The sequence below is a fragment of the Triticum aestivum genome, chromosome 5A (genome assembly GCF_018294505.1).
Source record: "Triticum aestivum cultivar Chinese Spring chromosome 5A, IWGSC CS RefSeq v2.1, whole genome shotgun sequence".
In the NCBI taxonomy this organism is placed as follows: domain Eukaryota; kingdom Viridiplantae; phylum Streptophyta; class Magnoliopsida; order Poales; family Poaceae; genus Triticum; species Triticum aestivum.
In genome coordinates, this window is record NC_057806.1 from 436318097 (window position 1) to 436330714 (window position 12618).

At 49.5% G+C, this 12618-nt stretch overlaps 1 protein-coding gene across 1 annotated transcript; it reads right to left on the reverse strand.

Moving 5' to 3' along the window:
- Positions 1-2123: 2123 nt before the first annotated feature.
- On the reverse strand, positions 2124-7407 carry LOC123101353 (glutamate receptor 2.9). The gene is made up of 4 exons (XM_044522845.1): positions 7101-7407; positions 5058-6343; positions 3709-4416; positions 2124-3023 (listed from the first exon to the last, which is right to left on the reverse strand). The coding sequence occupies exons 1-4, from the start codon at positions 7405-7407 to the stop codon at positions 2415-2417; spliced, it is 2910 nt and encodes a 969-aa protein (XP_044378780.1). The 3' UTR covers positions 2124-2414.
- Between the last annotated feature and the right edge of the window lie 5211 nt (positions 7408-12618).

The following is a 12618-nucleotide window of genomic DNA, read 5'->3' on the forward strand; positions in this document are numbered from 1 at the left end:
GCATCTTGCATTGTGCGAGGGTGTGAGGAGATTACGGTGGTCCTAGTGGCTTCTTGGGGAGCATTGTGCCTCCACACCGCTCCAAACGGAGATTAGCATCCGCAAGGGTGTGAACTTCGGGATACATCGTCGTCTCCGCGTGCCTCGGTTATCTCTTACCCGAGCCCTTTACTTATGCACCTTACTTTGTGATAATCATATTGTTCTTAGTCATATATCTTGCTATCTCATAGTTGCTTATCTTGTTTAGCATAAGTTGTTGGTGCACATAGGTGAGCCTAATTATTTTAGGTTGTGTGCTTGACAAATTAACCGCTAGGTTTATTCCGCATTTGTTCAAGCCTAAACCGTAATTATTTTAAAACGCCTATTCACCCCCCCCCCCCCTCTAGGCGATATTCACGATCTTTCACAAGTTCCTTCATCCAGCAAATCATACACCAATTGAACTGGTGCATCACTTAAGCGACACACTGGCTTCATAGATGTTGTTCCTGATATCCACCGATCATGCCAAATCTCTATAGTACGCCCATCTCCAATCCTTCTGATGAAATATGCCGTCAGCACCTCTCTCCCCTGTATGATAGCTTTCCATGTTTGTGAGGCGTTATTCCAGCAGTCCGCAGCAAGGAAGTCGCAGTTAGGGTAGTACCTACCCTTCAACTCCCGAGCACAAAGGCTCTCCGGGTTATCCAGTAGTTGCCATGCTTGTTTCGCTAGCATGCAATCATTAAAAAGCTCAAGGTCCTGAAACCCCATGCCACCTCTGAATTTTGACACCAACAATTTCTCTCAAAATTGCCAATGTATACCTCTTTTATCCAAAGATTCAGCCCACCAGTATTTTGAAATAATTGTCGTTATTTTCTTGCATAGCCCCTTAGTGAGTTTAAAACAACTCATAGAGTAAGTCAGTAAGGCCTGAATAATGGACTTCAAAAGTACCTCTTCTGCTGCACGTGCCATCATTTTCTCACAGCATCCTTGCACCCTCGAACGTGACTGCTCCACTATGTGTATAAAAAGTTGCTCTGTAATCTTGCCCGCAGCCGTCGGAAGGTCAAGATATTTTCCAGAGAAGGCTTCTCTAAAGATCTGCAACACATTTCTTGCCCGCAGCCGTTGGACTGAAGAATACTGAGCTCTTTTGCTTATTCATGTCCTGACCCATAGCTATAGGCCTCCAATATTTCATTATTAAGCCGAGAAGCACTTCTTCCATCAGATTTTATGAAGATAAGGCAATCATCCGCAAAAAGCAGATGCGAGATCCATGGTGCCCTCGCTCCTACACGAATTCCTCGATCAACCCAACCTGCATCGTAATTCTTTAACAAGCACGAAAGTCCTTCACCACAAAGCAGGAATAAATATGGGGAGATAGGATCTCCTTAAAGGATTCCGCAGGACCGTCGAAATGACGGTAATAACTCGCCATTCACCTTCACCTAAAAACTAACAGAGGATACACATTGCATGATCAACGAGACCCACTCCTCTGCAAAGCCCAGTCTCTGCATGATCCCCTGCAAATAGGCCCATTCCACGCAATTGTATGCTTTCATCATATCGACCTTCACAGCACACCACCATGTCTTTCCTTTCTTCCGCTTCATTGAGTGAATGCATTCGTATGATGTGATTACGTTGTCCATGATCAATCTGACCGGCACAAACGCGCTTTGCTCCTCCAAAATGATCTCGTCCAGAATCTCCCTCAGTCTATTAGCTAGGACCTTAGAGCAAATCTTGTATAACACATTGCAAAGCTTGTATAACACATTGCAAAGCGAGATAGGCCTATACTATGTAATATTTCTTGGATTTTTAATTTTTGAAATCAACACAATGATGCAAATGTACTCGGCAACACATGTTAAGCAAGAGTAATTTGTGGGGCTGTATACAAGGTCATCTTGAAGTTGTTCTGCTGATGGCGCACGGTGATATCCGGCGAGAAGTAAAAGGCTTCGATCTCGAGAATGCTAGAACAAGTTCAAGAAAGTTGTTCGATTTTACTTCAAGAAAAGCAAGCAGCGAGAATGCCAGAATGCTAGAAAAAGTTCAGGAGCAAACAAGTAAAAACAGTACATGTTGCATATTTATGTATACTTTGCATGTGGAGTACATATTTTGCGTTCCATATATTAGTATGTAACAGCTCCTGGAAAATAGCATCAGGTGGCACCTTACAAGACGAACAGCTCCTGGAAAACCAATATGCAGGCTAATAATTTCCTTTTTATCGAAACCACAAGCATCTGAACCGGTTGCTCCTCACAGCTACCATTAATTTCCAATGTGGCAATGCACATCGAGCTATGTGTTCCAAAAGAGAGAAACTGAAAACAGAGAGAGCTAAATGAATGCCTAAATTACAGTTATCAGTAATTACACGCTCACCACGTGTGTCATTCCATGCTTATCTGTCTCCTCCGGATAGAGCTCCCATTACGAGACAAAGAAGCTGCTCCATTATGCCCCCTCTCAGAATGCATGTATGCAAATGACAGTGGTTCCGTGTCCTGAACTGAAAGTTCCCTGCCTGGTGTTCCTTCTCCTTCTGGTGGGCTTCCTGTATCCATGTCTGTGAGGTGCTCAATAATGTGATTAGTTATGTTTAGTGGGCTCTCCATTGCACCACCAACATTTTCTATTGCGGGCTCGTCTTTAACTGGAGTATTAGATGGATTATCGCCCTCATGGAAGAGCTTAGAGAGAACGGCAGGCCATCTGGGCCATGAACTCTGACTGCCGTCACTGCTGAATTCATGTCGGTTGTTATAAATGGTTATGACAGCGTGCATGATTAATGCCAGCACTGAAGATGTTCCAGTGATGATGAACAACCCCTGAAAACTGTGCAATGTAAGGCTGCTTGAAGTTTGGGAGTCATCTTTGTCAAGGCATGACGTAGCGCCATACAATTCTTTCTGCATATTAACCATTCTGTCATCTGATGCGAATTTCAGTATTCCCCTCGAAATATCAGGTGTGAGTGGAGAGCCTCGAGGGAATGCCTGCAGAGTTAGCACACAATGAGGATCAGAACAGGCTTCACTGGTGGTATACATGCCAGGCATAGTGCTGAGCCAGTTATTAAATTATCAATTTCCACCAGCCCAAAATAAAGCAAGGCAGTTATATTGGTCATTCACGCAAGCCCTTGGTAAGGTGATTGATCATAATGCTCGCTCTCAGAATGGCTAATGATCTAACTGAAATTAAACTCGATATACTTGATACAGCTTAGTGTAATACAAACAGAAAGTTAAAGCAAACAAAATGAAGACCTTATTAAGTAGATTTATCATGTCATTCAACACTTCAAGAAGCAAGCAAGCATTCTATTTCCCAATTGAAAACAAATAATATGGCACCACTTTCCACAGAACATGATCAAGCATTTTTAGGTTCTTGACAATGAAAATATCTAATCTTAAGTTCGTCCTTCATTAGCTTGTTCACATGTGACAAATCAGGAATTTTAAAGTACAATTCAAAGATTGGCTAAAACTATAATTTTAACCAACAGTTCACTCTAATAACGTTTCTTCTGGAGATAGTCTGATGGCCTATAAATATATACAAATTTGAGCTACTAGCATGATCCTACAGCAAAATAGCAGAAGAAATTGATTCAGCATCTAGGATTCAGAAAGCGGAAAATGTGCTACTATACAAAAACAGGAAACTGGTACTCACATAACCAAATCCATCGAGCTTGTAGGTTGGTCCAACCATAGTGTAGTTGTGGCAATACTGTTTAAGGAACACCTTAAGGTATGGTATCTCATCAATAATGACTGCAACTCTTCCAGATGTTAAGGCTTCATTGTATTGCTCAGGAGAGTCGAAGGCAATCATCTTTGATTCATCAATTTTCAACCTTTTCAAAAGAACAGGCAAGAAAGAATCATTGAGGTAGCCGACATAGCTCCCGTTCCTGATAACTTCTTCTAAATCGGTGACTGTTGGCTGAAGTTGTTCCACTGTGAGAATTGAGCTTAAACTTGCAGTATAACTCTGCTGCAATATCAGCACCACGAAAAGCCAAACAACTACTGCAATTCTTGATAAGTTGTTCAGTATCCTCTCCCTATGAGCAAACACGAGTGTTGAGAAGGAGAAGTAGAAGACCGATCCAATTTGACTGCCTGGGGGCCCTCTGAAATCTTTATTTGTTCTATGCTCAATACACCAGACTACAAAACCTGTGAAGACAAAGAAGGCCCCAGTTCCTAACCATAGGTCAGCTGTCAAAGGATCTAGGAATGTCCATGCAGTCTTCTGCCTCTGGTCCCAGACTGGAACCAGCATGCGCACCCCTGACTCTGTGTAAGGAAGAGTAAAATCCACATATAGAGAACGGTTGGCCAAGATTGTTATATCACCTACCACCACATCATATTCCTGCCAGCAACACATATAAAGTGAGTTGAGAAACTTCCGATGGCTTTAAAAGTCTACAATTCCCCTTTTAACCTTACAGGCTTTAGAAGAGTACAACATATGCAAAGTACTTATAACTGTTAATTAAAATAAGAACTGGGAGACAACCCTCAACTGGGCGTATTCATATTGATACACCATTAAAATAATGCATATAAGACAAAATGCAAGCAATTAATCAAAATCATCTAGAAGAAGAGTCTGACTAAATCTCAAAAATTCTCATGAATGGTAAATTGTACAAAAAATGTAATACAATCAGGAAAAAGAAAGGAACTGTACAATTTGTCAAGTAGACTGTTTTTTTCCTTGTTTGTGCACGGGTTAAAGAAGCAACAATAAAGAAAACCTTCATGAACGAGTGCAGATATATGATTTTAGACGTCTCTATACTAATGACCAATGGTCAATTAGATCATTACACTCTACTCTTTGTATACCTTATATTTGAGAAAAAAACAATGAAATCATATTGTGGATAGGCCATTTTGATAATCTCACGAATTTATTTCATTTTTGCCAGTTTTAGCTCCAAATATACCTCTGGGGTAGGAGAGATCATAAAAAGGAGAAAAATGGAACAAAAAGAAGTCCATGCATACCTTACGATAAACACTGTAGACAAGATCGTCATAAGTTCCTTTACTATTTCCTTTCTCGTCTGCAAACGGCTTATAGTGACGGGGTACATCGTAGGATAATGCATTAATTACTGCCTCAAACACATCTATGCAGAACCCTTTGGGTTTACCATTTTCAAATTTTACAAATTCGTCAAACCCAGGTTTGACAGGTATGCCTATTTGGAGAGTTTTATTCATTGGCAATAGCCAACCTCTAGGCACATTTTCATTATCTCCTGGCCATACAATGGTGCCAAGATCGGCCTTCACATTTAGACTGCCAGAGATGCCAGATCCTGGAGTCCAATAACCGACTACTATTCTCTCCTGACCAATAATGTTGATTATCGTGTAATTGACTGATACTAACTGCATGTCTGCAATATTGAAGTTCCCGCTCATACCCATGAACTTGATGTCCAAGAGTGAGCCTCGCAATTTTTCAGCAGCCTTTGAAGTATCTATTCTGTCAAAGTCAGTGGACCCATTGTTTGTTACAGATGGCCCAAAGTCTGAATTCACATATCCAGCCTTCTCTGCTGCTAATGCTAATGCCCATATGGTATCATAAGCATAGATACCATACACTGCGGGAATACTTACTGAAATTCCAGGATTTTCCAACTGGTATTTCTTGCGCCATCTCTGACTAAGTTTATGAAGTTCCACTGTATCTTGAACATAAGGTTTCACCCCAAGAACTCCTCGCATCACATCAAGTGCTGGCGAACCAACCACATCAAAGATATCTGTCAAGCCATATGCAGTAATCCAGACAAAGCCCCGGTCCATCATCCCCTCATCTTTAGCAAGCTTGAAAAAGTTACGGGCTAAAGTATGAGACATACGCACAACAAATACACTTGTCCAATTGCCTTTTAAGCTGGAGATAGCACTCTTTATATCATCCTCTGTGGCTGAAGGATGGATCTTGCACCTGTATGAAACATGAGTGTCGACTTGTCTGAGAGCGTCAACAAGATCAGGAATGAACCTGGTATTGGAATCGTCATCCTCAAATACAGGGATGACTTCCCTCCAACTGTGTTTCTGAACAAGTGCGGCAATAGCCTCCGCTTGAGAGGAGTCGTTCCATGCCGTCCGGATGAAGTATGGAGTTTGTCCAGATGGCGTCGGGCAATTTGCAGAGAATGAAATGATTGGAACCGATGATTTTTCCCCAAGCTCCGCAAGAAATTTAGCCTGAGCTGACGTCTGCGGCCCAACGATGGCTTGCACGCGGACATTTTTCAGTAGATCAATACCTGCAATGATACTACTTTAAAACATACAGTATATTTTACAGCAAATTAAGGGTCACTATCAAACACATGCAAGGAAAACATGCATAGGTACAGCACATAGCAGTACCTAAGCTTTTCGGTGGCTCTATTCACTGGCATATGATTAAATTGGTGTAAAATGTGAAGTATAAAAGGTTCGGTATACACGAGGTCGGTTTTATACTTTTATACCATAACAGAAAGCACAATAAATAAAAACATATTTTCCCTCGAATAATAAACAGACTTAAATAACAACTTTTGAGAGTACCTCTAGCTTTTCAACTCACATACTCCTACTTCAGTTCCAAATCGAGGGCTTCCGAAATTACTTGGCTCGACGAGCTGGGGGCGGAGAAGCAGGGTGTACCTTCTATCTATACCTCGGAGGGCGGCGCGACGGTGTTGAAACAAGCCGAGGGCGCGCCTGGGAGGGCGGCGCCGGCCGCCGGCGACATGGGAAGCGAAAAAAGGTAGAACAGGGCAGGGCAACCGCGCCACCCCCGCTTTTTTTTAGGGGTCATGGGGCAAACTAGGCTGATCTTATTAGCTGCTCAAGGCCAATGATCGGCCCACCCAAAAAATTAAGGCCCATATATTGTCAGAAGATCATTCGGCCCATGTGCCCGTCATCCTATCCTAGCGAGTACTGCTCGTATGTCTCAAAAGAAAAAAAAGCGAGTACTGCTCGTGGAGCAGTGGAACGGGGACTCGGGGAGGCTGTGCAGCGGGCACGTACCTGAGGACGCGGCGTCGACGGCGCCGGGGCCGGTGTCCCGGAGGTGGAGCTTCAGCCTGGTGCGGTAGCCGGCGTATCTAGCGTCGGCGTAGAAGTCCTCGAGAGCCAGCTCGATGCATGTCCAGCTGATGTTCCCCACCCATGTCGACCTGTCCAAGATCACACCCACGTCCACCACCTGCCGCCGCCGCCGAGGAGGAGCCACACCACCCCCCTGCGCTGTGACACTGGAAGCTCCGACGAGGAGCACGAGAGCGAGGAGGACTGCCGTGGCCGTGGCCACCCGGAGAAGCGTCACAGCTCCCATAACCGGCCGTGACAAAGGATTGTGGTTGTGGTAGTACTTTAGCCTTTTTGGTACGTACGTGAATCCATGAGTTTGTGGTGGTACGCCAGCCAGTTCATTTCATTGACCAGCCAAACATCTCTCTCTCTCTCTCTCTCTCTCTCTCTCTCTCTCTCTCTCTCTCCAAGCTCACACTCAGCTGATTGTGTAATGGTACGACTACCAGAATTACTTGGCGCCAGGCATGGAATTCTCCCGATCTGTATACATGTCGATCGCAACTTAGCTGATCAGTAGACGTGGCGCGGTCAAGCTAACCAAACGTGCACGCGTGGCCGCTTCTGCTACGTACGGTTAACTGAAACAATCCATGGCATCTCCGGCCTTCCAGAGTGCAGCGACGTGCGATCGAGCCGCGTGTGGACGGTGCGGGGCCAAAGTCGTTGACCACACTGGTGGTCTAGGTCGGTCTCCCTCCAGATTTTGCCGTGGCTGGCCGTTGAAAGTCAGCTTTCTACGGTGGGCGTGCGCACTGTTCCTGCAACTGGAGTTTTCCGCAGCAGCGATCTGCTAGTGAGAACTCGAGATCTTTGTAAAACTAACGTGCTAAATGAAAGTCATGGCAACAAGCCAAAACAAGCTCGTTCGAGAATCTTTCTGGAAGAAACATGCTAGCTCGGCTCGAGAACGACGGCTAATTAATGTCTACCGTACCTGTAGGAAATTTCAGAGCAGGGATGTGTGGAGGGAAATGAAGCATATGTCTCCTCTAGCTATCGCGTGGGTACGTACAAGTAAGTGCCTCATTTGGACCAACAGTCAGTCAATCAGTCTGCCTCTGTCACATGCGCACATGAACTTATCTTAAGAGCATCTCCAGCCGTTGACCTCCCAAAAGCGCTAAAAATTGCCCCTGGGACGCACCGGCGCAACACGCGCGCTGGGGGCGTGATGCCATCCAGTCGCGACGCCCACGGGATATTTTTGAACGCCGCAAGCACGGCGAGTTCATGCATATTTCGGCGACTTCAAATCAAATTCGACCAAACACGGCACAAACACGCCCGCTTATACATATTTAAAGTATTTTACAAAAAAATACTACTAGGCCCGCCGCCGTCTCACTCGCCTCGCCGCTCCTCGCCGGCCGCCGCCCTTGCAGTTCTACATGCCGAGGAGGCTGTAGAACCGCGTGTAGTCGCCGCCGCCGTCGTCGTCGTCGTCGCCGCCTCCGTCGTGGCTGCCGTCCCTGCTGCAACCCTCCCCCGGTTGGCGTGGCGGGTTGGACGGTCCGGCGGCGTCCTCGCCGTCGTCGCTGTCGAGGATCACGACGCCGTGCTCGTCCTCGCGCCCACGCTTGCGGGCGGCGATCTCCTCCAGGCCCCGGGTCTGCCGGGTCATCTCCGTCCAGAGGTAGTCGTCGCGCGCCCACCGTAGGGCGTCCACGTCGGAGAAGCCGCGCCGGGCTATCACCTCGTACTCCGGGGGGAGACTGGGCTCCGGCTTGGACACGACGAGGACGAGGCGCCCGGAAGCAGGGGTGGAGTCGGCGATGCGGATACCGGCTGACAGGCGTGTCCTGTGGCTCCTGGGGCTCCGGCTTGACGGGGCGGAGGCAGGGAGAGCCGGTCGACCGACCGGACGAGGAGGAGGACGCCCCGGGGCCCATGCGCCTCGGCGTCCATGAGCTCCCACGGCGGTGAGAGAAGGACGGCGGGGAGGGGTACTCCAGCCTCGGCGTGTTGCCGCCCTCGATGTACTCGAGGACGGCCTCCAGCGTGCGGCCGGGCATGCCCCACCATCGGTGCCGCCCCTCGGAGTTGAGCCTGCCGGAGGGCACGACGCCGTTGGTGGCCTCGAGCTGCTCGGCGTGACGGCGGCGGAAGTAGTGCTCCCAGAGTAGGCTGTCGGGGACGTAGCGCGGCCCCTTCCTCGCCGCCCGCGGCAGAGAGGTGCGAATACGCGCGATCTCCGCACGACGCGCCGCCCCGGTGGGCTGTGGTGGCACCAGGACCCCGCCGGCGCTGATTCTCCATGCCCCGGGCACCCGCATGTCCGGTGGGACCGGGTACTCGGCCTCGTAGAGGAGCCGAGCTTCGTTTTCGTGAAGGTGGCGGCGGCCGAAGCCGTTCGCCGCCGCGTCGTCGCCTGGGAATCGTTCAGCCATTTCTACGAACTGGGACGGCGAGGGGAGAGAGAGGAAGGGGAGATAGGGCGCGTCGGTGGTGGAGACTCTGTGCGTGCCACCGGCGCGCTGGGGTCGGCTTATATAGGCGGAGACGGCGCGAGCACGCGTGGCGGCCCCGTCTACGCGTGGCATGCGCGGGGACGCGCGTCGTCACGCCTTCACTGCGCGGCTCATGAGGCATCAATGGCGGAGGCTGGCCGACGCGATAGCGCGCGGCAGCTTTGGCATTGATTCGCCGCGGGAAACGAGGCGATGAGGACGACAAAGCGGCGAGAAGCGAGACGAGTCGCTGGCAAGGAGGGCCCGCGGCTCTTTCACGCCAAAAACAATTCGCCCGGCGCCGCCGGCGCGCTGAGTTCGGGTTGGGTCCGTCGGCGTCAATTTCGGCCCGAGCCGGCGAAAATTAGGCCCTTGGGGGCGCGACTGGGCCGATTTTTTGGCGTCGGCGGCCAAAAAATCGCCTGGAGGGCCATGTTGGGGACGCAGCTGGAGATGCTCCAAGCTACCACCCCCGCATATTCTCTTTGATGACACAGCAGGTCACCCACTGCCTCCTCCCCTAGCTCCGTCCGCTCCGTTTCCTCTCAATATCATCACCATTGTCGGAAGACGCCTCTAGGTAAAGCATGTACCACTACGCCATCATCTTTCCAAACGGGAGTGAGCTCCTTGTCGCCGGCCCGGAGGAAGCGGCGGCGAGGCTTGTCAATTTCCCTGAAGACTATGGCGTCTTCGTCTCGTACGACGAACGAGCAATGGCCCATATCCTATGCCGCCGATCTGCAGACATATACGCTCACATTCCACGACAGTGAGCTGATTCTCCGACGAGATGCGCTCCGCCTCGTGTTGATCGACAGGCGCGGGGTTACGGTTGACGCGCGATTCCTTCGCGTGGGGGAACGCATCGACATCGACGACATCATCTCTCTGCCGTGCCATTTTGCGAAGATACGGGATCGACTACTGGCGACGTGGCCGTCCCCAGCGAGCGCGCCGTACGGCCCGGACCGTGGCGCGGTACATGGGAGGCATGCGGACCCTCAGGTATGTGCTTCGACTCGTGTCGAGGGTGTCCAGAACCCCACCCACCGCCCGTCAATGGCGGATGGACGACACGTGGGAGCAGATCGCCATGACGGACCCCACCCCGACCCTGGGGCGGAACCATATGGAGCGGGGGAGGCAGGGGGGTCGCATCATTTTCCCCACCTACCGCCACTACCGCACGAGACGCGCATCTCGCCTTCCTCTTCGGGCATCTGTGGGAGCGAGCTAGGGTTTCCCCCACCCCCATCTACTCCCCACACGAATCCTTCGGCTGGTGGCGCGGCAAGGCCGGCGGCGACGACCGCTCCTTCGCCCAGGTCGCTGCGGCGGAGTGGCCCGGTGGCGTGCGGCGGGACTCGATGGGAGAGCATGGTGGGGGAGATCTGGAGGGTGGAGGGACAACATGGCGCGGGGCGGATTTGGCGGAGGGCGCAAGGCTCCACTGCCAAATCAGACTCGCCATATGGTGTGGCAGCGGCCAGATCCACCGTCGCCGGCGGCTGGTGGTTCGAGATCTGGAGGTGGTGAGGTCGGAGACAGATGGGAAGCTGCCGCGCGGGCCATGAGCGGGGCGACCAAGGAGACGACGACGGGCGCCAAGGAGCCTCCTCCACACCCTCCACCTCCACCTCCACCGACTGGACAAGTTGCGACCAAGGGCACCAACAAGATCTGCATCAACTGCTCCCTCTCAGGTCATTTCGCTCCTCGCTGCCCTACTATCCGTTGTGAGAAATGCAACAAGCTAGGTCATATGGCTCAACTATGTCAAACTCTGAGGCCCTGGGAATGTGTTCCTCTCATGTGCGGATTCCAGTCGCCTGGCCAGGGTTTCTTCTATATTCCTGACATGTGTGCCACTAAGCAGAGCGTAGAAAAAACGAACAATGTTGTGATCACTATAGTGGAGGGAGTTGCATCTGTTAAAGAGATTGAACATGAATTTAATGTCATCTTTGCTAAAAAGCCTGGTAAGAAGAAGTGGCGATGTACAGCCCGTTCCATTGGTCCTGCTAAATTTGTGATGCGTTTTCCTAATGCTAGTGAAGTTGAGAGAGCATGTTGTTATGGGAAACGTATGCCTTTGATGGAGGGGGCTGTTGTGGTTTGCATTACACCTTGGACTGCATCTATAGGGGCCAAGGGAATTATGGAAAAAGCTTGGGTGAGGGTTCGTAATATCCCTATCGAAAAAAGGTGCACTGAACATACTGCTTATGCTGGGGCTCTGGTAGGGATAACACTAGAAGTAGATGAAACTACTATACATAAACCTGAGTATGTCAGAATTTTACTCGGATGCAGAGAGGTGGAGAGAATCCCCCCCTCGGCTGAAGGGATGCTTGGGGAGCAATATTATGACTTCTTTTATGAAGTTGAGAAAGTTGTGGCTTTGGGGGCTGACAAAAACCAGTCCTCCATAGCGGTTGATAGCAGTGCATCTCCTTCCTTCCCCAAGAAAGCAAGGATGGAAACATATCCTGCTTATTCTACTGGGCAAGGGGAAACGAGTGCTTCCATGGTTGGTGCCTACTCATCCCAGAATTATGATAAAGGGGGGCAGAGGTTGGCTGTTGTTGCTGAGAGTGAAGAAGAAGAGGAAAGTGACGAGGGCAACCATACAGAACTGCTTATCGAAACCATGGCTAGAGAGCATGATACTGAAAAAAATGACATATTGTGATCCTCATAGTGGTGATGTTTCTAAGGAGAAAGTCCATGATGGGCTGGAAATGGAAGTGATAACAGGATCTCCCATCCATGATGTTGATGTGCATAAAGGTGCTTGGGGAATTTTGACTCCTATTCCCCCCTCACCTCTATATCTGCAGTATGATGATACTACTTATGGGAGTATTTTACCTCCTTTGACAGATTATGTTGCATGGCCATCCCTGCCTCACATTGTTCCACTTGAGGAAGGGTCTATGGAAGGGGGAGAGAACTGTAGTACTTATACAGTTGAGTCTCCATCTGGGTCCCCAACTCAAGAT

What these genes read in the sequence shown, in the direction of transcription:
- LOC123101353 (XM_044522845.1), bottom strand. Translation starts at nt 7,407, where the DNA reads ATGGGAGCTGTGACGCTTCTCCGGGTGGCCACGGCCACGGCAGTCCTC. An exon ending in TCTACAGTGTTTATCGTAAG is followed by an intron (nt 4,417 to 5,057) that starts GTATGCATGGAC and finishes TGTTGCTGGCAG; the next exon opens with GAATATGATGTGGTGGTAGG. An exon ending in AGCTCGATGGATTTGGTTAT is followed by an intron (nt 3,024 to 3,708) that starts GTGAGTACCAGT and finishes CTAACTCTGCAG; the next exon opens with GCATTCCCTCGAGGCTCTCC.